Below are 27,298 nucleotides of genomic sequence, written 5' to 3'. Positions count from 1 at the left end.
TTTTTGTGCAAATAAAACAGCGTTATGAATCTCCTCCAATTGTTTTGGAAAGTATCAGCTCTAAGGTAGGAACTTTATATAAGATATACTAATATCAAAAGAGAGACCAATTTTGATAATTGAAACTGGTTTGGATATTTCTCTTTTAAGAGAATTTTCAGTAGTAAAACAGTTTCCTTTTTTTTTTAAAACATTTTATTATTATTTTTTTTATTAAGGGTAACCCAGATTAGTGCCTCATGCCGCCAAATCTATCAAATTTATTTGTATTTTCAATATTCAATTCATAATAACATTAGCTATTTCTTTCCATACGAGGTATGAGGATTAACTACGCACTTGTATATTAGATAATTTTAACTTTAGCATAATGATTTCTTTCTTTTGAGTGTCTGATTTTTTTGTTTCTGTCAATTGGTATTTATGTTTGATATTAATTTAGGAGATACATTGAATATTCGACATAACTTTAATAAATGATGTAATAAACATGTGCTGACCTTGACGAAGAATCAATTTTGAATTTGGCACTGAAAATGATAGAGAAAAAAATGTTTAGTGGAAAAAATAAATATTTTCCTGCAATCTGTTCGCCTATAGACTGAAAAGCACGGTACGATGGAATTTTTGTTTTATCTTCTTTGAAAATTTGAATGATTAATAAATATCAATAAACTGTCCTCGCAAAGAATTAATAAATAATACACACAATGAGCAAATCATGTACATATGGTATTTGAACCATACATAAAAATGTAGCGAAAACGCTATTCAGACCGTATGTTGGCTTATGGTTGCTTAAAACTACGCTATTTGACACGAAATTTATCTTATGTGATAGGTTTTCTATTTTCATTTACTTTACAAAGATGTGAACGATTTATCGATGTGACAACAAACATCGCACACGAATAACAATGAGAAAAATCTATTTAGGGGTGAACATTCTATTTAAGGATGCTGAACTATAGACCAACATTAATTAATTGTATAAAGCTTCTTTTTTATATCATATTTTCTATTTTCCATTTAAAAATACGATGTTGAAATTTTCATTTGGTACATGGTATTATCTGGTTTTCTTCACCTTTTTTATTATTTGCTTCTAGTATCTTTTTTTATTTTCATCATTCATTCACTCAAAATCATTAAAACAGAACAGATGAGCTATCGGGTTAAGGTTGCTTCATGGCGGAAACAAACCATATATGTTTCTATGTTTTCTGAAGAAAAAAACTAATATCAAAAAAGGAAATTATTATGTAGCAAATACCTAACTCCTACGTAATTACAATGAGTATAAAATAAAGAGTATCATTGATTCAGAGACGAATATCCATCAAAGACGAGATTAGGAATCTGCCGTATAAATAATCAGATGGTTTAAGTAACAAATTAATCAATTTTAATGTATAATTCATTGGATTAATAATGTTTATTTTTGTTTCAATTATTTCATTGACACGGTGAGAGCAAATTGAATGTATTTCTTTTATACACAATTTTTTCACTAACCAGTTTATCATTTGATTTTGCCACTTGATTGGGGACTGTCTGTTTTGAATTTTCCTTCAAGTCAAGTATTTTTGTGATATTACTTTTTGCAATAAGCTTGCAATACAAATATGTATGTAACAAGAGTTGAAAACATGAAAAAGGATACTGTGGATTCATTAATATTCGTTGGATACCAATTTTCGTGGATTTCGTGGAAACAGGGGAACCACGAAAATAAATGTTCAACGAAATACAAAATTTCAATAGGAATGTATGCAAACTTTTCTCAAACAACGAATTTAAATATCCACGAATATGCAAGTTTTCCGCGATCCACGAAAATTGGTACCCACGAAAATAAATGAATCCACAGTATGACCAAGACAATATACAATAGCCGAAACTGTATGAGGAATACAGGCTTTAGTTAGAACGGAATTACACAACAATGAATTGCAATTTTTCAAGAGCTCCGTACGGATACATTATCTTAAAGCTTATTATAAACTACTGATTTTATTACAAATGCCTAATTATAGCTATTATCTTATTTGGTTTTATATTGACAGGTTTAGAGTTTTATATAAAAATAATGTTGAAATGACAGCTTTAAGAAAACCATATATATAATCATTCTGAATTATGTCTACGATATTTCAGTTCTGACCTGGTCTATTTTGTCCTTAGGCGCAATATTTTTCAATATGATACCAAAATTAAATAACTTTTATCGTGATTTAATAATGATTTACTGCCTGGATATAATAGAATGTGGAGAAAAAATATTATGCTTCGAAATTAATTATACTGTAAAAAAAAATCATAACACGTGTTGAAAAGTCCTTTTTTCAAACGTTAGGTAAATATAACTAAAGCAGAGTAATATTTTTTTTCAGGAAAAGAAGTATCAATTTTAGAAGATGTACAATAAGTGGTCTTTTAGATGACATTTCCTTACAGACACTGTATTAATCAAACGAGAGGTTGCACCATATTCAATGTGAATAAACTAAATTATGAATTCTAAAAAGAAGAAAACAAGGTACATATACGCGCCTGTATCATCAAGTAAAAAACACATTTGAATTTAGAGGGTATAGCCAGATCTAAAAGAGCGATTATCATTAAGACAGATGGAAAAATGCTTTGTGGATATGTCATAACAGACATATTTAGCTTTTTGATTAGTCCAACGACAAATACCTTCGGCTTTTGAATGAAAAATTTAAACCATATTAGATTAACGAGATGACGATTCTGAAAGGTCATTCCGACCATATAACTACATACGGCTTTTGAATATCTTTCTTTGACAAGAACGGAACTTACAACGGTGAGATTGACGTCAAAATGACAATATTATATAGCGTGATACCGAACGAAAGAACAATCCCATAATAGATAACAAATATACAAACAAGGAAGTACTTCATCCTACCTGAATCATATTGACAGTGCCATAAATTAGACACAAATATATATCTATATTTGAGTATGAACTGATAAAGATTGTTCCTGATAACGAAATCAATGTTTGAAATTTGAAAAGGAACAAATATGACGAACATTTCTTGTAGCGTGGTGAATTGTGTAATTTCAACTTCAAAGGAATTGAATGATGGTTATGATTTACCTGTATATGGACTAGATAATGGTTCGTTTTATAACATTCACGTGCCAGCACTAGTTTGCATATTTTTAAGTTTGATCAGCGCTGTATCGGTCATTAGCTACTCATTTTACAATCAACACATATCTACCTTTTTTCAGTGGACAAGATGTGAAAGATTTGCTGTTTATATGGCAATATGCGATGGTCTTTTTAATATTTCTCATTTTGCTGACCATTTGCATATCGTTCTTACAAAGAGTCTACCAACACCAAAAGTGTTGTGTGCTTTCTATGGATTTTTGTTGGCGGAGTTTATAACAGCTCAAAACTTATTGGTCAGTAACGTTGCAATTAATGTTTTTGTATTGATTTTTTTTCGGAAAAAAATTAACTTTGGGTTAAGAGATTACCGACTTCTTTGTGTGATTTTCTTACTTCCTGCATTGGGACTGACAGTGGTTGCTGCTTTAGGACAGCTTGGTCCAAATGGAAGCTTGTAAGTATACATACAAACTATCAGGGTAAACGCAATTGATTATTCTAAAAGCTTAATTTGTTTAATATTTGTTGTTTGCTTATCTTTCAAGCGCAAAATGTTTCAAACATATTCAGAAGGAGAAAATATAAAAATGAAAAAATCAATAGCTACCCTACCGAAATAAATAATGTAATTTTTCACTAGAAACAAAATGTTTGATATGGGCAGAAACATTGCAGTTACTGACCTCTTAATTAGATATTGCATAATGAACTCATAAATCGAAACGGACAAAGATGCACATTTTTAAATCGCACAGGCAGTCGGATGCAACTCCCATCAATATGTTAAAGTCAATTAATCATTTCTCAGCAATATGATACTTTCTGCTCCATCGTATGGTGTTTACATATCTCAGTGAATATGTTACTCTCGAACATGTTCACGTTACACAGACTTTATTTCACGAAGTGGTATTTTTCTACAAAGAGTTTAATTCAAATACAGTTACGAAATGGAAGAACTTAAATCGACATTACATATATTTAACGGTGGCATCACGATTGTTTGACAGATTAAAACAAAATAACTACTGCGGCATATTTTTTTTTAATAATGTTAACGTACTATTCAAATTTCAGCTGCTACTTTGATGGTGTAACTGGACAGATAGCCAACTTCATCTTTACAACAATATTACTTTGTTTTATTTTGATAAGTAATATAATTCTTTACGTCATGAGCTTGGTACGTATCTATAAAGAAACACAAGCAATTAAAAAAACTCTTGGCAAATCGTACAAATCTTTGGAAGCATCGCATAGAGCTGCCAAAACCATGTCGCTGTTCGTTACTGCATTCCTTGTACAGTGGTGGGCAATGGCGATGTATGGTATTTGGCAGTGGGTTACGGATGTCCCTCAACTTTTGTTCAATTTCGTTACAACTTTTTCAAATATTGGTGGCATACTTAATGGAATAGTGTTCATTATCATTGTGAGAAGGAAACGAGTTGATCTTGACTCTATTAAAAAGAAGCCGGACATCAAAGAATTGGCAAAACAGCAAGCAGTCATAATGCAACAATTAAGTAATCAAGTGTAACCAGTCATATCTTTAAATAACAAATTCATGCTAGAATTATCATTATGGCTTTATCAGTTGTATCATACATTTCATAACAGCCATTTATTCAGGGAACCAATTTATTATATAATTTTTATATAAAAAAAAAACCCAAAAAAGTGTATTATATGTTGTGAAAGAAATCGAAATCTCATAAATTTTAAGTCACATGAGATCATGTTAATCGACAAAGGACGCCTTTTATGTATGCACGCGTCAATATAGCTATTTGATTCATACCGTCCAGTAACCGTTTGCATCTAAGTCCCAGATATTATTTGACAATTGTCTCATTGCGAGTCATACTAACTTCATAAATATCATTGTTTCACAAGCATTACTCATTATACAAGTGTTACAAATTGTGATATTTGGAATAAACTTCTCTTTTGGAAATTAAATTTATGTATTTTAAATGCATTTTTGTTATTCAAAATATTGAAAACAACACGTTATTAATTTCTTGCGTCCGAAGCGCTTTTCTGGATTTACCTTCATCAGGAACGCTCAAAGCCAAACATTTGAAATCCAAAGATGTATAAGTACCGAAACCGTTGAAGAGCTATATATAAAAAAAATACCTAAAATAAATAGCCAAATTCACCTAAAGCCAACTTTGCCTGAGGGAGTTGAAACCTTAGTTTCTTAATAATTTCTAAATTTATAAACGGACAATTTTTTTAGTAAATTATGTTAAATCATGTCAGTACCGAAATACTGACTACTGAGCTGATGATACCCTCGGGGACTGATAGTCCACCAGCAGAGGTATCGACCCAGTGATGTAAAATATTGAAAACAACACGTTATTAATTTCTTGCGTCCGAAGCGCTTTTCTGGATTTACCTTCATCAGGAACGCTCAAAGCCAAACATTTGAAATCCAAAGATGTATAAGTACCGAAACCGTTGAAGAGCTATATATAAAAAATACCTAAAATAAATAGCCAAATTCATCTAAAGCCAACTTATCTTACTTATGTTTACTTATCTTGTGTATGTCTCATCTTACTTTTTTTATACATAGATCACCTTTAATAAGTATTTACATTGTGTTAAAGATGCAATTTATTCGTTAAGTGTTTGTTAACTTGTTTTTGTCGATGTGTCTTGTGATAGAGTTAAACCAATTCATTTATTAACCATTCGTTTTCCTGTTCGAATGTTTTTACACTGGTAATATTTGGGACCCTTTGAAGCTTGTTTTTCTGTGTGAGCAAAGGCTCCGTATTGAGGCCGTATTTTGACCTTTAATAATTTACTTTTTTTTTTACTTTGATAGAGAGCTGTCTCATTGGCACCCATACCACATCTCCCTATATCTATATACCAATAACTTTTAATTAAAGGTATGTCTGGTCATTATCTGCTGTACAAACGATTTTGAACATGTGTCCCTTCTAAACACTTCTATGAAAAGGTATAAAAATACAGCTGAACAATAAAAAACCTCAAGCCGAAGAAATTTATTAAACAACACATTAACAAAAAGGAAAATAACATCAAGAGGGAAACAACAGTATACAAAACACCGGACAGATAACGTAAGAATAAAGACTTTAAGCAACAATAAAGTGACTGTGATTTCTAAAGGAAGAAAATAATAGTTTGTGATTCACTTATAACTCTTAAACATGACTGAGAAGAACAAAATTTAATGTACAATTTTTCTATAATTATACTTTACGGTTTTGAACTGGCATGTTCAAAATCGAAATTATCTTGTCAATCGAGTACATAGTATGGGTTATTATCATTTTATCAAGATGATATGTATGCATGGATTAATAGTAACAGGACATTCAGCCCTAGTTAATCATAATATAGGGGCGGCGTAGAGAACATTTTTTGAAATTTTAATTACCTAAATACCTCATGGAATCTAAATTGAATACACAGCAAATCAAAACCACCCGCTAGCCAAACGAACCCAACAATGATGACAAAAATACCAAACAACATATAAAAATCACAAGCTCAATGCTTCGGAAATTCTAAAATGAACAAAAAATTAGCTTGATTATGACTACGAATGGCATTCGCTTAATCGTCTTATGTGGACATATAACTAGAACCCACAACAGTGTCGGTTAATGTGGGACAAATTTCTGGACTCAAAACCCTGATAAAAAGCTTCCCCGAGTGTATCGGTGTTGAAATGATTATCATCATATTTCTTTGGTACTCAATGCTCTTCAACTTCGTACATTATTTTGCCTTTTTACCTAAAGTGGATTCGAGCGTCATTGATGAGTCGTTTATAACTTTGAATTTTTCGAAAAACTAAGGATTTTCTTACGCCCAGGAGTAGATTACCTTAGCCGTATTTGGCACAACTTTTTGGAATTTTTGGTTCCTCAATGCTCTTCAACTTTGTATTTGTTTGGCTTTTTAACTGTTTTGATCTGAGCGTCACTGATGAGTCTTACGTAGACGAAACGCGCGTCTGGCGTATCAAATTATAATCCTGGTACCTTTGATAACTATTATAGACGAAACGCTTGTCTTGCGTAAATACAAAATTAAATCCTGGTGTCTATGATGAGTTTATTTAGCATAACATAATTAAAGAACATGAATTTAATCAGAAGTATTTGGATTAAAACTTTCATCTTTTCATTTTTTCTCAGACTTCACTATTTTGTATCGCAGGTGATGCACGTGTTGAATGACTTATTGATTGGATCGGTGTACTACCAGTTCCTACAGATCCTGACTTGTGCGAACCATTATCACTGGCCTTCTCTCTTTTTCTTTTTACAATAAATATGAAAACAATTCCATTCAGCAGACCTCCAATATTTGAGAAAGTTGTCACCAAATTAAGTAACAGTGGCGGAACATTTCCGCTCAACTGGCATACCCCAAATACAGCCAAAGCCCACCATTGTATAAAAAAAGCTGTTACAAAAAGAGACATAGTCTTTGCAGCCTTGTGCGATGCTTGTAATGCTCGTGATGATTTACCGAGAGAATCTTTAATTTCACGCGTCTCTCGATAAATTCGTCCCCAGCTTAAAGTGTACAAACCGATATTTATAGCTAAGATTAACAGAAGCGGTACCGTTGTGAAGAATATGTATGTAGTTTTCCCTTTTATAGCATCAAAAGTGCAGCTGAAAAAGAAACATAAGTAATTTTATTTCAATTTTACAGTATAATAAGGATAACATGTACATGTATGTTATGTATAATTAGTAATTCATGAAACTTATTTTTATCTAAACCAACATTTTACAGTAAGGACTAGCTTATGGACGGATGATGGTGTTCATTGCTGACGTTGTGCAAATCATTGGATTTATTTATTTTATTTCATAAAAATACTTTAAACTGCCTTTGATGTATAACCGGAAAAGGGATATATGGAAATATTAAATCTGACTATTTTATTAACGAAAATATTCATCCACTGTGTGTGTTAGCAAAAAAAGTCGACTTTAACACAAAACTGCTACAGCAGCCAAAACGAGTATTTGGCATTGGCAAACGTACAGTATGTAAAAAAAATTAAGTAATGTTAGAAAAATGTGGCGGAAGATATCGGAGGGCCGTAGCAAAACAAAAGTGTAACATCGATATTTTTTTCGCCCATTGTTTTTTTAACAGTCATATAAACCAAACATCAGGTTAATGTATAACAAAGTTTGATTCTAGAAAATTGCAGCTCCTCAGAGATGTACATGTACATCCTTTAATGTCAAAAATTAAGTTTGTATTTTTCAAAAATCATAATTTGCCTTTAAAAGAGTCAATATTTGAATTCGCCGACTAAAAAGGTAGGAAAAATAAGAAAATATTCAATCAATTAAACACTCCATTAAAAACTTGAAATTAAATCATTGGTATTGATTTGCTTTGCTACAGGTGTTTTATTGACGCGCATTCTCAATTTGATTGTAAATTTCAGGAAAAAGTCAACCGGATTGAAATGATTAGTTACTTAGTTATCAATAACTTTGTCAATAATTCGACTTAAAATCAAGTTATCTAATCAATGTATAATGTTATTTACTTACAATGCTCCATTTGGACCAAACTGGTCCAAAGCTCCAGCAGTTATGCAACCTATTGCAGGAACACCAAAAATATAAACCAACAGCCGATAATCCCATCTGCCAAAAAACATCTGTTTTCGAAAATAGATTAAGACAAACACATTGATAGCAACGATATTGACCATCAAATTTTGAGCTGTTATGAATTCAGCAAGCATAAATCCATAAAAAGCACATAGTCCTTTTGGTGTTGGAAACGACTTTGTTACAACAATATGAAGATGGTCACTAAAATGTGACACATTAAATAGAGCGTCACAAAGAGACATATATACCACAAATCTTTCACTTTTTGACCAATCGAAAAATTTAGAGTAATTTTGTCGATAGAATGAATATAAAATAACTGACATTGCGCATATAAAGCTGATACAAATACATGCCATTGCTGGCACGTGAAGTGTATAGAAAGTACCTTCGGTGATTCCATATACAGGTAAATCATAACCATCCTTTATCTGTATTATGTTTTCATAAGTAGTTTTTTTTTCTGCAAGACTACTTGTATTCATTATTGTATTTTATCATATACTTAGCATTAATATGATAGCTTTTGCATATGTGTAACGAACGGAAGTTCACAAGCCATAATTTCCCACCCAGGCTGATAACCCATATCAGCCCGGTCTGATAACCCATATCAGGGGCATCTCGTGCAAAAACCCATAACAGTGCTTCTCGTGCAGGTTACTTCCGGTGTTTCCGGTATCGGTTGTTTACTTTTCCATTGTGACGTCAGATACTTTTTATGACGACGTCAAAATTTACGTGAACTTTTGTTGGGATAGCTAAGTACTTGCTAACAAATGCAATTTGCAATTATGAATCATTTCATAGTACAACAAACCTGGAGTAATAATGATCATAAAACTCTTCCAAATTTTCAATGTTTCAAAATGCCTCTAAAGGAAATGTTACCATACATATGTATATGGAGGTAGTGATGCTGTTGGTGGACAATTATAAATAGTATATTTGATTACTAACGTAACTTTTTTATAAAGTTTTTGACTGTTGAAGTTGTTGCATTTGTTTATTTGCCTTACATAAAACTATTGTCGGAAGTATATGATAAAGCGATTAATACATGGCCTTTTCCATATCAGCGTGGGTATCATCCCTCGACCCATATCAGCGCCTCGACTCCGTCTCGGGCTGATATGGGGGTCTCGGGATGATACCCAGGCTGATATGGAAAAGGCCATGTATTAATCTCTATGTAAATCAATGTTTGTGGTAAAACGTTTATAATTATATTCCTACATTAACATGTAATAATAAATACATGGAAAAAGCTTATATATAGTTTTTGATAGTCTTTTCAAGACGCAATTATTGAAACTATCCTGACAAGGGATCGGTTGATATCCATCCTTAGACAAAAACTCCTTTTACAACTGACATTTACAAACAATGTCGTTCCAGCAATACTGTTTCTGAAGGACTGCTCGGGTTTTTTTTTCACAACAACAAATGACCATGTTCATGTTTTACACATTTAACCTTGACAAATTTCTTTCAGAAATCGTCACTTCGTTAATCATTTTAAAATTTACGCAATTAAAATTTAGACTTTACATGAACACATATTTAATTTATACACATACACACAGGACACTTTATGTTTTTAATAATTTGTGTTTGTTTATGTTTGGGGAAAACCTAGAGAGTGGCGGTCGGAGTAATAGGTTTTGTTCCTTCATTTAATACAACAAAAACCGTTTGCTAAACCATGAATAAATCGTGGTTAACTGTTTACATAGTGGATTCTAACAAAAAAATCGAAAGAACTCCATGTGAAATTGAAAAATCGTCTGCAAAAAATAATTCACAATGTTTTCCAAATAAAATGGTTGAATACGTTATAAATTTATTACTTTGTGATACCAAACGTCATATTTTCGTAATAGTGAAGAAAAAGGTAAAACATGCTTTGAAAAGGAATAATTAGTTATCAAAGGTTGGTGATGCTCTCGGGGACAAAATGTCTACCAGCAGCAGCAGTGACCTAGTGGTGTAAATAGTTATCAAAGATGACAGGTTTATAATTTAATACGTCAGAAACGCGTTTCGTCAACATATGACTCATCAGTGACGCTCATATCAAAATAGTTATAAAGCCAAAAAAGTAACTAGGTTCCAAAGGAATATGCCAAATACGGTTAAGGTAATATATTTCTGAGGAAGAAAAGCCTCAGTATTTCAAAAAATTCAAACGTTTTGTAAACAGTTCATTTATAAATATGACTATAATATCAATGATAACTCATGTCAGCATATACGTGCTGACTAAAACCATCTTCAAACCGGACTTGAATTTTACATTTAAAATAATAGCAAACTTTATATGATGTTCATTTCTGAATAGAACAGTCCGATATGCGGTTTAAATAGAACAAAAGAATTCGACCTCTTGTGTTTAGAAGGTAGAAAAGTGAAATGAACTTTGTATACGGTTGTCAAGATGTCACAAAAGTTACTTTCCGTAAAATCATTATAAACATTTGCATTCACGTTGTTTAATTTTCATATTGCACAATTGTTAACAATGCAACTTGCAAAAAATCGTTTTTAAAACGACCATAAGTCAAGTTGTTACGTCATTTAGGGGGGCTCCTTATAAACTGCTACTTTTTTTTGCCCGACATATAAAAAATCTGGGAAAAATTACCAAAATTGAGAAATGAATTGTCAATCGTTTAAGAACATTCCCAAAGTGGCACACCCAAATTTGACATTCGTACGCAATTTCAAAGTTGGATGTTATATGAAGGGGTTTTGTTAATTAATTTACGCATCGAACTCACCCGTCCTATATATGTAACATCACATGACTTTTAAGTGATTTAAACTAAATTTTTATTAATAATATTTGCATGTTTGACCTGTTTTTTCTTAAACAATTATAATTACACCGACAGTCATAATTTCTGTATTATTTTAAAAAGTTTTGTTATACATTTTGTTACACCTTAGTTATACAGTAACCCGGATTGGTTGACCATTTTGAAGTTGAGTTTTTGGGGTAGCATAGATTAATATCGTTGTGTTCCTTTTGTTTGTGTTAACCAATTGTACTTTCTGAATTATTTGTTTATACATCATTTATTGATCTTGTAATTTAGTTTGCGTATTATTTCTTGAGTGTCATATTTTGGCTATGTTTGTATTCGATCATGACAGTATAACAAGTCGTTAGTTGCCCGCGAATGCATTTTTTTTAATTTCTTGTGACTCTTTGCGTCTTATTTGTTGATTGCAGTTGGTTTTTGTTGTGTGTCATGTGGCGACATGGTGTGATTTTTTTTATGTGTTTGCAAGTTAAATTGGGATTGCACCGAATCCGAGTTATTTCATGATTTCTTTTGTGTTATATTTTCGATACATTTTTATTCTATCGTATAGCAATTTACAATTGTCCGTCGACATAATGTGATACTTTTTTTTCAAGCCAGGAAACAATCCATCAACAAGGAAGTAAGTTAATTATTTAACTTCAAAGGGGGAATGTTTTTGTCTGAGCACATTTATTGTCCGCCTCCATCAATCAAATATTTTTTTCTTCCAAGACTTAACACTATAAGGTTTAAGAAGAACAGAACTCATAATATATTTTGGGGTCTTAAATTTTGCCGGACAACAATATTTTTTCGAACGAATTTTGGATCAGACGATATTTTTTTGGAATGAATCTTACCCCTTACTCTTTTTCACAATTTGAAGTAAAATTTTCGTTCCCGTATGTTAATAACCAGCACAAAGACTTTCATTATGTTTTTTTTTATACATTTGAAGACTTCCTTCGCACTGTTCTTGAAAGCCAATATTCAGTGGCTGATCCAGAACTTTACATTAGGGGGGGGGGGGCGCTGACTGAGCTATGGGGAACCCGCTCCATTCATGCTTGAGTGTTTCTATATATCTAATCAAACATATTTTCCCGCCTACATATTGTATGTAGAATGTACAACCTGTTTTAAAAAAACATGATTCTAAAAGATAACGAAAAATAAGCATGTGCTCTTTTAACTGTTCTTGATCAGGGCTCCATTTAAAAAAAATGAGTTCAGATGATCAAGTTCTTTGAACAAGGAGTAGGGGAAACCAATGGCAATGCTATGTCATCTCGGAAATTATATAAATTATTACCATCAGTATTACAAGGCTATGAAGGATGCATTCACATCTCTTCTGTTATGGATACCTTTGACAAATTCTGTATACAAAAAAAAACAAGTTCCTTTTGTATCATAACTTTAATCATTTAGATTATTTCTCCTACATATTTTTATATATTGCTTTCTTTAGTTCAAATTGGAATCTCAGATTAGCATCTGGAACTTTTAAACCTCTCCTCTCTGTCCATGCCTCTGGTCGACATGTGTACTTCAGAATAATTCCTGACTGTCAGATGTATAGCAGAACTTTCACATAACTTCTTGATAAAACTGTCTATATCCCTTTTTCGAGACTGCAAACAAAAAATCGAACAGGCAATTAAAGAGGGGCCGGGTTGAAACCTCATTCCCCCCGTACAAACAGATCCCCGATCCGAGCTCTTTCCCGGTTCTGCCTCTGGATTTATACATTAGATTCATCACAAAATATAAACATGTTAGAAAAATGTACTGAATTTATTGTTAGCTAAATTATCAATGTTAGGTTATTGCATATTCTTCAGAGCTGTAACTAATGAATTGAAAAAGAGGGGATGGATATACGTACTACACATTTGTCTGTCTTTTCAACATATCTAACACACATGTGAGAAAAATAAGTTTTAGAATACGAAATATCTCTCTCATTTTGTAAACAGATATTGTAGGATTGTTAAGGTATTTTTTTTAAAAGCACCCCCCTTTTAGTGTAATATACACCACAAAAAAAACACATTTAGTTAGGATAAAGAACTGATAAACGATAGTCCTATAATGTAAGACTTCAGAGTTTTATATAATTTACATTCAACATGTTTATCGGATTTTTTTTTACTATCAATGTTGAACCATTAATTTTTATCGGATTTTTTTCAACTACCAATGTTGAACCGTTCAACAATGATAGCAAACAAAAATCCGATAAAAAATGTTGAATGTAAATGATATGAACCTCCAGTCTTATATTAAAGGACGATATATAAGACTTCTAAGGTTCGTATTATTTACATTCAACGGTTTTATCGGATTTTTTTTTACTATGAACCGTTCAATATCAATAGAAAAAAAATCCGATATAAAACGTTGAATATAACTGTATAAGTGATATGAACCTCCGAAGTCTTATATAATAGCACTACGGTAAATAAAATAATTGAAATTCAGTTAATTGAGTGTGAGAGGCTATTTCAATCCACTTTATGAGTGTGTATTATATAATGTTACAATGTAACAAACCTATCAAACACACCGTGTAAAATAACATTATCTCCCCTGGAAATGCTTAACAACAAGACACAAAAAACTGCTACCTTTTTTTGCCCTACATCACATAATTATGGAAACACATTACATAGATAGGGAACACTGTGCTTGTGTACACGTTTGAATGTGTAGGTGGCACACTCAGAACGATCGTCTCTAGATTTTTTGAAAAAATCTTCCATCGCTTTCCGGGTTCACGTAGCAACACGTTTCTTTCCCTTCTAGCTATTCCTGATTATGAATTAATTCAAAACATGCAGTTATCCCAAAGCAACAACTATTAAACAACTCACCTATACCAATGGTGATCGTCTAATTCCTAGCAAAGTCATTTAATCGTAACTTTCTTGACGACACCCATCGTCGTAGCGTCTACATTGGAGTTTGCGAAATTACATGATTTGACAGGAGAGCGAAATAAACAAGGGGAGCAATTTTATCGAACCGCATTCCGGACTGAGAATATTGGCTAAAATTCATAATTACATTGTTTTCTAACATTTGAACATCTATCAAAAAAAGAAAGGCGTGGTACATTTTAAACATTAATCATGAATCATGAAAACGAGAATGAACCCAGCAATAAATAAAGATATTCAAGATTTTTTTATTTGTAATAATAATTCACAATAGAAAATAAGTCCAAAGTGACCGAATACAGACATAAACCAGATATTTAAAGAAAAACTTTTGTTCTTTGGGTAACTGACAGGCTACAAGAACTGGTTTGAATATTGATACGACGTTTATTAACCATTAGGATGATATTGCGTTGGTATGATGTGTACATGGCTGTGTTCATATATACATGTATTTACGTTGTTTAAATACATGTAGATTTGGATAAAAAATATTATTCGTCATTGTTAGCGTTATCATGGGAAACATGTTTACAAAAACAAGAAGAAAACGAAGAACAGAATTAAAAAAGCAATACATTTAACAAGACCATAGCCAGTGCATTGTATTTCAAACATGTGACAATGATTCAGTCAGTGAATTTACTGTTTACTCAAATATAATAAATGTATATAGTCAACGAAGGATAACACACTTTTGACACAGTCATACAAGCATTTTAATTTGCTTTGATATTGTGAGAAACGCCGTCCTCTCTGACTGTATAATTCCCCGTTTGAAAAGTTTGTGAGGATATGCAGAAGCAAAAAAGAACAACAATAATTAACTGCAAGTCCATCAAACCTATCAAAATCAAAATAATGTATTAAACCTGATTTTATACATCTCCCAATTATATGACAGTGGTTTATAGTTTTGTTATATCGACAAAATTATGTGAGCAAACAGGTTAATGTGACAAGAAATGTACCCAACAACAAATTCTGCACAGATAAACAACACAACTGACTTAAACATAAAAAACAAATAAATATTCCTTACAAAAACGCAAACAAAAATGTTGCTGTAGCTAATAGAAAGTTTGATAAATATGCAAAAAAATAATTGTATACCGTATGTTATATACACTTTCTCGATTTATACGCATAAGTTAAGATAAAAATACAATGTACAAAAAATGAACACAACACTGTAAAACAAAAACTCCAGATTAAAATTCGCATATCAGTATCAGCATGACGAGGCCTTTTCAAAGTCAAAATATTCGATAGCGGGATGCATAAATGCTGAGCCCCAGAAAAACAAAAGAAACACAATAAAAGGACAAGTGAAGGGAAAACAGTTAAGTAAATCAAAAACTACAAAACTTCAGCGCCTAGAATCTATAACTCAAAAGCATCATAATATAAAACCGGTGCATTTTGGAAAGACAACCCATCAGTGCCCTTAAAAAGCATACACAGAACACAAAAAAATGTAATACTTCCACAAAGGCAAATAAGATTAAAACACACAAATATTATGTTCACATAAATGATACATTATTAGAATTTTATATGGATATGATTTGTTTCGTCCTGGTGAAATTTATGCGACCACTGATATTGCAAAACGCAAATACTAGGATGAATTCGAAATATCTTGAATACTATTTTTTTTATCATCATGGACAGTACGCTTTTGTATATAAAGACTATTCGTGCTTCTCATAACAGCTTCAGAACATTGCATAGGAAAAAACAAAAGGTTTATAAAAGTTGTAATTTCATTGTTGAAACTGTTGTGAAAGCATTGATAACATACACACATTTTTATATAAAGGGTTTCACGCTTTACATGATGTTTGTTTTTGGTCAACGATTTTACATACAAATAAAAAGGGGTGAAGAAGCATTTAGTTCTTTTTTAACTTTAAAATTTGAGAATGGGAACTATGGTAACGTAAGCTCTATTCATCGTAGTAAATGTTTTCTTTGTTCATAGTTTTATAATATGTATATAATCAAAACATTGTAGTTTGTTGCGCCATAAAACGTTCAAATGAAATAAAATCCAGGTCAATAATGAAAGAAAACTGTTCTGAATAGAGATTTATAAATTCACTGAAACAATCTTTTTTTTTAATTTTTACAGTCATCATATTAAACATCATCAGAAAATATGAATATTATGATTTCTTTGAGGAAAGTAACATATCTCTCAGTTTATAATTACTCTTAAATTAAAATATTGTTTCCGGTTTAAAGTTCTCACTCTGGTTGTTAAAATCCCCATGGATGTGTTTTTTTTCACTGAGACTGAGATTAAAAATTGTCCAGAAGTTCTTTCGAATTTTAAGAATCCACATACTGTTAATACCATTACGCGAGTACAATAATTTTGTCGTTCAAAGTAATAAAATCAGCTCAATTTCAGAACAGAACCAAGGTTATCACTCGGACAATACAACTTTTCGCTAAATAATTATTTCACCCTGCTGAACTGTTTAACCACACCACATTCTGTATGTATGTGTCTGTCCGAAGTCAGAAGTCTGCAATTCAGTGGTTGACGTTAGTTTATGTGTTACGTATTTGTTTTTCGTTTATTTTTTGCACATAGATTTGGCTTTGAGTTTTCTTGTTTGAATTATTTTACATTGTCTTTTTTTTTGGGCGATTTATAGCTGACTATGTAGTATTGCTGTTCGTTGTTAATGTCTGTGTCCTTTTGGTCTCTTGTGGACAGTTGTCTTATGAGTAATAATACCACATCTTCTTTTTTATATTTATTGATTTTGGAGGCCGTACGCTGACCTATAGTTGTTGAATTCTGTGTCATTTTGGTCTCTTGGGGAGACTTCTCTCATTGGCAATTATACCACATCTTCTTTCTTATATGTAATATCTGCATTTAAATGAAAAGAACGATTGTAAAACTTCAATCATAATTTATTTCTCATGCATTGCGCAATAGACAGAATGGAACCTATAGCCTCTAGCAGCATAAAAGAAAATACAATCTTGTGCACTTTGAAATGTGCCATTTGGTTCTCCATCATCAAATGCCAAGTACGTCATCTTGACCATTTTCCCGTTCTTTTTTATCCATCTCCAATCACCACCGGTCTTGTATCTATTGATGTTACGTCCACCGACATAATAATGCACACCTTAGAAATAAAAATAAACAAAATTGTACAAAAAGAACATTCATGTGATATGCATTTAGACCTAAAATTTAATGTCAAAAGCGTCATTGTGTGAAAACGGTTCCATTTGACATCAACTAGTGTTTAAAAACCTTAACTATTGTTAATTGGTAATTGCTGAATGACTTTTCTTGCAAGTGTTATAGCGTATTTCAAAGTTTGTAAGCACGGCGAATAAACGAGTTTGTTAAAAATATGTTCTACTTTCTTGTGTGCTCTTTCAAACTGAACTGAATCTATGGTTCTTTACTTATACCTACTATTGTTCTTGTACATTTCCAAGTTAACGTAGAAAAATATGGAGTTCACGACTAAAACAAGTGTTGTTATAGTGTTTCGTCTAAATTATAAAGAAAATACCTGTGTTCATTTTTAGAAGTTCGTACTTCATCAACATAGCTTCATTTAGAGTTTCGAAATTTTCCAGGTATGCACCTCGTCGGAGGCATTTTGTCTGAAGCATAACAAACGTCCAAAAGAGGAAATACAATATATATAAATTCTTTTAATTATAAAACAATAATGCGAAAGTTATATGTAATCTTGAAGACACTATATAACATGTGTACAATTAAGTTGTTTTCATTTTTTTTTATCTAACTATTCCTATAAAAGAAATATCATCAAATGAATATTTCACCTGTTTGTCACTTTTTGGCGAATTGGGTTAGTGGAATTAACAACAGGTCTTCAATGCAACGAGAAATTCCCGCACCCGGAGGCGTCCATCAGCTGGCCCCTAAACAAGTATATACTAGTTCAGTGATAATGAACGCCATACTAAACTCAAAATTGTACACTCCAAAGAAGTATTTTATTTGTTTTTTAATCTTTCCATAGTCGTGAACATTCTTGTAATTAGATTGACAGTTGTATTAAAATAATACATAAAAATGGGAAAACAAGAATCGACCACTATACCTCATCAAACACCAAACTCCGTCTGCTCTTATACAAAAACATACAATCAAAAGTATCGACAAACGAAACAATTGGTCAAGACAGCATAACTTGTGACTTGATATGGACAAACAAAGTGTTAGCGTAACATAATTTTTATGTGGACGTTCTTTGACTATCTATCTAATTGTTTCTAATGATGTTTTCACATTTTTTATAGCTATTGGTTCATTGTTTAGTCATACCCGATCACTCAGGAGTTGATATTAGAATCACCCCATTTTGATTTTTTCGAAAGAGTTCTTATAAGGTAAATACACACTGTTACCACGGTTACTGAATAAAAACCAGTAAATTTAATGAGCACATGTGATCAACGACCACTTAAAAGATAGTTATAATATGCTCCACCTCGTTGATAAGCAAATAATTTTCATCAACTTTTCGATGTGACTATGTCGACCCTATGCATTGATTTGATGAGTATATACATATGACGATTTCTATAAATAACTTACAAACGCAGCATCACCGGATATTTTATCTTTTTGTATAAGATAACATCCTTTACCAACTCGTCGGTATGGATAACTGCAATCATCTGTAAAAATAAAAAAATAAAAACGTTTTACCTAGATATACTCTGGATGCAGAAGTTTAAATATTGATTGTTGAAAGGATACACGTACAAGCCGGAGGTGAAAAAAAACGATATGGGTTGATACATGCTACATCAATATATATAGCTATAGTCTATATTTTGCCATGAGACAAGAAGAATCTATTTATAATACTGATTACTATTTTTTGGCAAACTATTTGTTATATGATTCACTCCCATTTTATTCATATTAGAGAGTTTTCCCCCATATATTTCATTTGTTCGCCATTATTTTCCAACATATGTCTTATGTATTTTACAAATCAGTTATAAATAAAATCACTCGTAAAATACTTGGCGACTCCAATTATTTCTATTATATTTTTCCACTTGTCCAATTACACCAAGTTTTTCTCATTCATTTTATTAAAAATTCTTAACGACATCTGTTATGTAAAAACACGAAACAATGACGTCATACCGACTTTACACCTCATATAGTTCTGAAATAAACAATAGTTACAGATAACTGGGCAGTGATTATCCTTTATCAAATGTATTGGTAACTAAATATATATTTGTTAATTGTGCCATTATCATCGGAGAAGATAAATACAAATCGCAATATTTCTGAATAAATAGTGTGCATTATTTAAAAATAAAATATATATATATATATATATTTGTTAATTGGCGATAATCATCGGAGAAGATAGATACACATCGCAATATTCATGAATTTAATAGTCTGCATTATTAAAAAAAAAACCAACAAAATGTTACCATACCAGCATGACAATAAACCAAAACAAGTCCAAATAGTACAAACAAACAGTACAAGGCAAATTTCGTGCTAACAGTGTGGATATTTCCAAAATGGTAGTCAATATTAACATAAATGTTGGTGTTTTTATATCAGATTAAATTTCATTTTAGTGATAGAAATTAACAGATTTCTTGAACCTGATATTATTTTTTAGCACGATTAAAATTAATAGCATGCAATTAACATGTTTAAATTACAGAGAGGAAACAATTACAGGACTTTATTTTGATTAGTAAACCAATTTATAAATTCAATATTTTACCGAAGCATTACCCAAAAGTAGAAAATACTGATCTAAGCCTGGTTTTATAGCCAGCTAAACCTTACAATTTTATGGCAGTCGTATAAAATTCCAGAATATTTATTTACTTATATGTAATTTAAGTATTGTTTATACAAACAGAAAAGTCATTTCAGTTTTCAAGTAATTAATTTCATGATAAAGATGCTGACATCATGGATGCAATTAATTAACATACACAGACCACTTGTTATATCTTGAGGTTAATTTGTCTAACATTTGACACTTTGAAGTTACAACTGGAATCTCACTAGGAGGCACACTAATCTTGTCTTAATCAGATACATGTCACAAACAATCACTGTGGAGAGGAAGCAGAATATGATACCAGATCTCTTCAATACTGATTACACAATAATAGTATATTATTTGAGGGTCAGTAGGTCAGTCTCCTCCCCTGGATGTTAGATGTACCCAATCTGTGTGTGAAGCCAATTGCATGGTCTTTGTATAATCAGTTTCTTGGTTCATAGCAGTCTGACTAGTTGATGGAGTTTTACAGTGCTATTATTCAATTTACATCCCACCTCCCCCTTCCTATAACACCTTCAATAATGTTTCATGACTAGAGAAACAACTCAGCTTAAACTAGTGATATATTTTTTCTTTATTTCAGTTTTCCTTAATATAATTTTAACACTGGTCATTTCTAAAATTTCATTCATCCCAAAGCATTTCGGGGACAAATTTTATCAAATTTATTCCAGTGCCAGTTTGATAGACCCCAGCTACTTCACGAGTACATGGGCTATCCCCAAGTCAGACCCTTGCACTACCTGGCTGCCGATGAGACGCCTAGTCTCATCACCTAAGTGGAGAACGCTCGCTTCACATTCCCCGGCTGGCGCATTGTCGGGCAGGCAGGTTCTTCCTTACACTGAAGGTTGCAAGCTGACTTGCTCAGGCAGGAACTCAAAATTGCGTTTGTATGCTGAGTGTTTCTCAAGGGCCAAAAATTAAATGACTTTTTAATAAATATTATTATTATTCTAACTGTCTTTCTGCTTTAAGCAAGTATGATTTGCTGAGACTATGTTTTGGTTTACACATAGAAACCCCTCATATTTGCCTTGGTTGTAGTTTGTTTTGGAGCAGTTATTTGGTCTTTTTTGCTCATTTATGTGGGCTACTTATCATATTGCCATGCTGACTTTATTGAGATTTGCTATATCAGGATCCCTCAACAGTTGCACAAACAAAGATTACACAAACAAAAGATTACACAACCTCCTACTGAAACTACAGAAATAATATTTCCATATGAGACTACAAGAAATAATATTTCCATATGAGACCACAAGAAATATATAATAAGAGTCTACAAGAAAATACAATAGAACACTACAAGAAAATACAATATGAGACCACAAGAAAATACAATATGAGATAGCAGGATACAAACACCTTTGAAGTTTGTATAAATACAACAATGTGTGACTAAAACAAATTAACAGACATTATAGGTAGAAATGTCAAAAATAGGAATGTGTTATAAACGAAATTACCATAAAACCAAATTCATATATCAACAACGAAAAAAAAAAAGTCATATAGACGAAGCACATCAGCAAAATAAAAAAAAAATGGCAAGGACACAAACATATAGCATTGCACAATAACGCAATAAGGGGATGTATTAATGGATATTACTAACTAAAGGCAGCAGTAGTATACCGATGATCAATAGTTATAGACAATATAGAGAAATCACATCCGGGTTACAAACTAAGACCGAGGGAAACACATCAACTATAAGAAGTAGAAAAAAACCAACAAAAACAATAAATTGCATAAAAAAACTACGGTATGCTACGGTTTCTTTATTTGAGGCATTTTTAAATGTTCGGACTCCTTGGTTTTTCCCTAACAAAACAGGGTAAATATTTTACCGAATAACATCAATTTTTCTTTTTCATATAACAGTTGAATAGCTCATAAAAGGTGATTTATCAAAATTGAAACTGATTCTGGATAAATTTTCTGTCGATTTGGAATCCAAAGTATACCATCGCAAATATAAGAGTCCGAATAAGCCTTTTTCCACCATTTGTTTTATGCAAAACCTTTTGAAAAAAAATCCATCACCAATTAATTTGTTTAGCTTTTTTGTTCCTGAACTTTTTCTCTTCTGACTTGTCGTATCAATTTTCAATTTCACCTATTTTCATCCTTAAGTAAAATTTCCTTATTTGAAAATTGATTGTCTTTAAGATGTATTAAAAGATCACATGCAATGCTTTGGATCACATTTCGTAATGTCTTCTCGTTTACAAATAATTTCCCGCTTATTACATAAGTTATGATGTTTTAAATAACACAAACAAAAGATTTAAATCAAAAGCATTTATAATAAAAACACAAATCCTTGAGGAAAACCATGACAATAGTAAAAATCTAACAAAAACATTTACATAGCATTAATAAAAAAAAGCAGGAACAATATGAATATATCGGTAAGTTAAACAAAGTAATTTCAAAAGTTCGTTAGTAGATGAAGTTTTTTAAATATATTTAGGTAGAAGTTAGAAAACAACTATAATGAATGTTTCATTTAGTGCCACCATTGCTGTAACCACAGAAACAAAAGAGCTAAAGGATGGTTATGATTTACCTGTATATGGACTAGATAATGGTACTTTTTACAGCATCCATGTACCAGCACTGATTTGTATATGCTTAAGCTTGATATGCGTTATATCCGTTATAAGCTATTCATTTTATCATCAGCACATATCAACATTCTTTCATTGGACAATATGCGAAAGATTTGCTGTTTATATGGCAATATGTGATGGTCTTTTTAATATTTCACATTTTTCTGACCATTTGCATATAGTTCTTACAAAGGAACTACCAACACCAAAATATCTTTGTGCATTCTATGGATTTTTGCTGGCAGAATTTGTCACAGCTCAGAATTTATTAGTCAGCATCGTTGCAATTAATGTTTTTGTTTTAGTCTATTTTCGGAAGAAACTTGACTTTGGATGCAGGGATTATCGTCTTCTTGTATTCATTTTTGGGGCTCCTGCATTAGGACTAACAGTAGCAGCTGGATTAGGACAGCTAGGTCCTAATGGAAGCTTGTAAGTAAAAACATAAAGAAGAATAACTTATCGTCGACGCACTGTGTTCCTGTCTTTTCGTGGTCATGCGATTCCGTTATTTTTTATTTGTACTTTGCTATGTCTTTCTTAATCGATAACCGAGATAAAAACAAAAATCGTTAAACTACTGTCGCTTTAATTTATTTTTTGTCTAATTTGACTGATTCGATCTTAACAAAGCTTTTGACCATTCAGACTGCTAACATTTTGCTTTTAAAACGTGATTTATATGCCATGTTTACCAATTTTTAAATCTCGGTGTTCTATTTCAATATATACAAAATATTGAGCGAACAAGATCGGATGGGTTGAAAAGGAAAGCATCTGCCTTGTCAATGCATGCACCAAAAAATTGTATGCAAATACAGTCCAAATTTACCGTTAGTGAATATAACACAATCATCCAATTCCCAGATCAAATAACTATTTAGGTATTTTAAGATTCAAGTCTCTTGGTTGAGTATACCTCATCACAATATTTATCGCGGATATCTATTACAGAAGAAAAGGTGATCATCAGAATTGAAAAAAAATTGTTAAGCCTTTTTTTCCGACAATTCTTATATATGTCGTTCTTCTGAATGTTTTATTTTTCTTGTTATGAAATTCTGGTAACCGACATAAAGAAGGAAGAAGTTCATCGTCATTTATGGTGTTTAAACAAAAAGATATGAGGAAGGGTTTTTTCATTTTCTAAAATCTCATATTTTGTGACTGATATTAGGATGTATGTTGGATTTTGCTATGAAATCCGATTTCCTTTGTAAGAAATTTCAAATAATGATTTATACATGCAAACAATATATTGTTAGAGAGTTTGTCTGCTAAAATTTTGAGATTTGTGATGTTTCAAAATATCATCAACATTTTAAAGGGGCACTAGCTACGAAATGTATAAAAAGTATGATTTTTTTTGTTCAATAATAATTTGCCTTAAGCAGCCAGTATGGTTCAATTTTGTCAAATTAATCGAAAAAACATTTATGATGAAGAAAGTGAATAATTCGGTCGCATTGAGTCCGTATTTATGTGAACTTCTATTACACCTCTTAACTAGAGATGGATAGCCCATGAAGTGTGCATTTAAAGATAAAGAATGTAAACATTGAAATTGAAACAAAGGTAAATCATTTGATAGACTAATTCAATCCACAAAAATAATTTTTGTACAGGTGAAAACGATGATAAATATTTATTTGTAATCTATAATATGGAATTAAACAGACCTTGAAAATTCAATTACACGAGTTGGGTTTCTATTTATATCTCTATGTATGTTTATATTGCTTATATGACCATCGGAGCTCTTCGGAGGTTAACTCAATAGTTACTTAGATGGCGTCAAGACTAAAGATACGAAACGAAGCCATATATTATCTAGCATTTTGTTATGTAGCTAGCTAAACCTCTCACTTGTATGACAGTCGCATCAAATTCCTTTATATTGACAACGATGCGTGAACTAAACAACTAGACAGAATAGGTAAAATGTCAAAAATAGGGCTACAGCAGTCAGCATTGTGTTGTCATCTTAATCACTTTAAAAACAAACAAATGTAACAACATGAACAAAAAAACTCAAAAAGACGTACGATGGTACCATTATCTGTTTGTTTGTATTTTTCTTTGTTAGCCATGGCGTTGTCAGATATCTTTCGCCCCTCTTTTAAATACGAAATTGTTTGAAATAGAAAAAGTGCATAGAGGCTTTTAATGTAACACTATTAATTATGTTCGAGATCAAAAGAATTAAAAACACCCATATTTGATATTTCAAATAATTAAAACAAACATGCAATGACAAGTGCATTTAATAACTAAACTATGACAGAGAATATTGGGGCACCACGTCTAGTTTAGCTAAATAAAATATAGAATCAAAATTTACAATTAACACATTCCTTCTGCAGACTCCCTTATGGATTAAAAAGGCACTGGGGGATTTTGCAACACCATTCAAGGTATAATTAAATCATTCAGAAAATAAAAATATTCTTTCATTACATTGAGAAAGGAAATGGGGAATGTGTCAAAGCGACAACAACCCGATTATAGAGCAGTCAACAGCCGAATTCAAAATGTTTTCCCTACTGCAAGGAATAGATCATCGCGGACTCCTTACAATGTATATAATATGTTTTCTCAATTATTTCAACCTTTAAATAATATTCACTTTTTTCTTTTCAGTTGTTTCTTCGATGGTGTCAATGGACATGTAGCCAACTTTATATTTACAACCATTTTTCTTTCCGTCATAACAATGACCAATATAATTCTTTACGTCATTAGCTGGTTTCGTATCTATAAAGAAGTAAAGGCCATCAAAAACCCACATAAAAGTTTGGAAGCATCGCACAGAGCTGCGAAAACCATGTCTCTATTCGTTACCGCTTTCCTAGTACAGTGGTGGGCCATGGCAACGTATGGTATTTGGCAGTGGGAAACGGATGTTCCACAAATTTTGTTTCATTTCGTGACAACGTTCTCAAATTTAGGAGGTGTACTCAATGGCATAGTATTTATCATTATTGTTCGTAGGAAACATGACGGAATGGATTCATCAAGTAAAACACACGATATCAAAGAATCGACTACCGACAAACAGTCAACATGCACAGAAATCTAAAGAATCAAGTTTAAACCTAACTAATCTTTCACCGCTTTTAGTTATTCTTGAATTGTATAATCTAAATTTTATATATTATCCGATATTGAATTAATACTGCATCAAAATTTTGCGTACAGGTACATTATGTTGTTGTGAGCACTTACATACACATATAACTATAATAATCATAACAGTTTAACCAAGTGCCTTTACTGATTCTGCCTAGAAAGCTCTAACGGTATATGTGCAGTATTAAAACCAAAGTAGTTTTTACTCCTATTTGGGATTATTTCCAGTGATCTAAAATAAATAGTTTTGCGGTCTAATGTCAATATATTCTATTAATGAGTTGGACTTTTGAGGAATTATTCTAAATGAATTGATGGAAATACAGTGTTATTATCTTTTTTTCTTTCTTAAAAAATATTGTTTTCATACATGCCTCTAAAAGCTCTTTCAGTTTAAAAAAAAATATAGCTGTACCAAATTATTGGACACTTGTAAACATTTAAAAGAGAATGAATGAATTGTATGCTGTCAAACTGTCCAGCCTATTTAAATAAAACAGTTGACTTCTCCATTATTGTCGTTTTTAATCATTCTTTATATGTATAGCTGTTGGCATCGGGATACTCTAACTATTTTTTAAGTTTTTAATTGTTTGATTGTTAACAGATCGACAAATGCTCTTAATTGTAAGGAACAACAAACAGTAGTATGCCCAGTGTCCATAAATTCCTTTAGTTACGTTGTTAAAGTTAACGAATAACATACGACTTATAGTTATCAAAGGTACCATGATTATAATTTAGTACGCCAGACGCGTGTTTCGTATACATAAGACTCATTAGTGACGCTCATATCGAAATAAATGTTTTTGAAAATTATATGAAAATCAATATATTTTACAATCATGATTGTTGTCGTAAGTTTATTTTACCACCTTCCACTTTCACGACTTGTCGGTGTTTTTCTATGGCAGTTCCTTTAAATTTCTGACCAGTTGAACAGTTTAGTTCGATAAAAAAAAATTAATTTGGTCAGAATTTTGAATAAACTGTACACATGGAAAAAAGTATTGCAAAACCAAATTGAAATTCAAATTAAAAAAACACTCTTTACTTTTTTGTGATATAATTTATTGAAATAGAGCTAGTTAAGCACTATTTATGATAGTTTAATCAATAAATATCGACTCGATAAGTTCTTATTTGAA

The 27,298-nt window shown here is 31.7% G+C and overlaps 3 protein-coding genes across 3 annotated transcripts; 2 read left to right on the top strand and 1 right to left on the bottom strand.

Annotated features, from left to right (window-relative positions):
• Positions 1 to 2,960: 2,960 nt before the first annotated feature.
• LOC134710537 (uncharacterized) lies at positions 2,961 to 4,691 on the top strand. The gene is made up of 2 exons (XM_063570908.1): positions 2,961 to 3,605; positions 4,229 to 4,691. The coding sequence occupies exons 1-2, from the start codon at positions 3,055 to 3,057 to the stop codon at positions 4,689 to 4,691; spliced, it is 1,014 nt and encodes a 337-aa protein (XP_063426978.1). The 5' UTR covers positions 2,961 to 3,054.
• A 2,646-nt stretch (positions 4,692 to 7,337) lies between these two features.
• LOC134710536 (uncharacterized) lies at positions 7,338 to 9,287 on the bottom strand. The gene is made up of 2 exons (XM_063570907.1): positions 8,731 to 9,287; positions 7,338 to 7,827 (listed from the first exon to the last, which is right to left on the bottom strand). Exons 1-2 carry the CDS (start codon positions 9,279 to 9,281, stop codon positions 7,338 to 7,340), a joined length of 1,041 nt encoding a protein of 346 aa, XP_063426977.1. The 5' UTR covers positions 9,282 to 9,287.
• A 13,610-nt stretch (positions 9,288 to 22,897) lies between these two features.
• Positions 22,898 to 26,145, top strand: LOC134709280 (uncharacterized). The gene is made up of 2 exons (XM_063569448.1): positions 22,898 to 23,453; positions 25,662 to 26,145. Exons 1-2 carry the CDS (start codon positions 22,906 to 22,908, stop codon positions 26,098 to 26,100), a joined length of 987 nt encoding a protein of 328 aa, XP_063425518.1. The 5' UTR covers positions 22,898 to 22,905; the 3' UTR covers positions 26,101 to 26,145.
• Positions 26,146 to 27,298: the final 1,153 nt, after the last annotated feature.

This window comes from Mytilus trossulus, chromosome 3 (assembly GCF_036588685.1).
Source record: "Mytilus trossulus isolate FHL-02 chromosome 3, PNRI_Mtr1.1.1.hap1, whole genome shotgun sequence".
In the NCBI taxonomy this organism is placed as follows: Eukaryota; Metazoa; Mollusca; class Bivalvia; order Mytilida; family Mytilidae; genus Mytilus; species Mytilus trossulus.
This window is presented reverse-complemented; position numbering and strand designations above follow the sequence as displayed.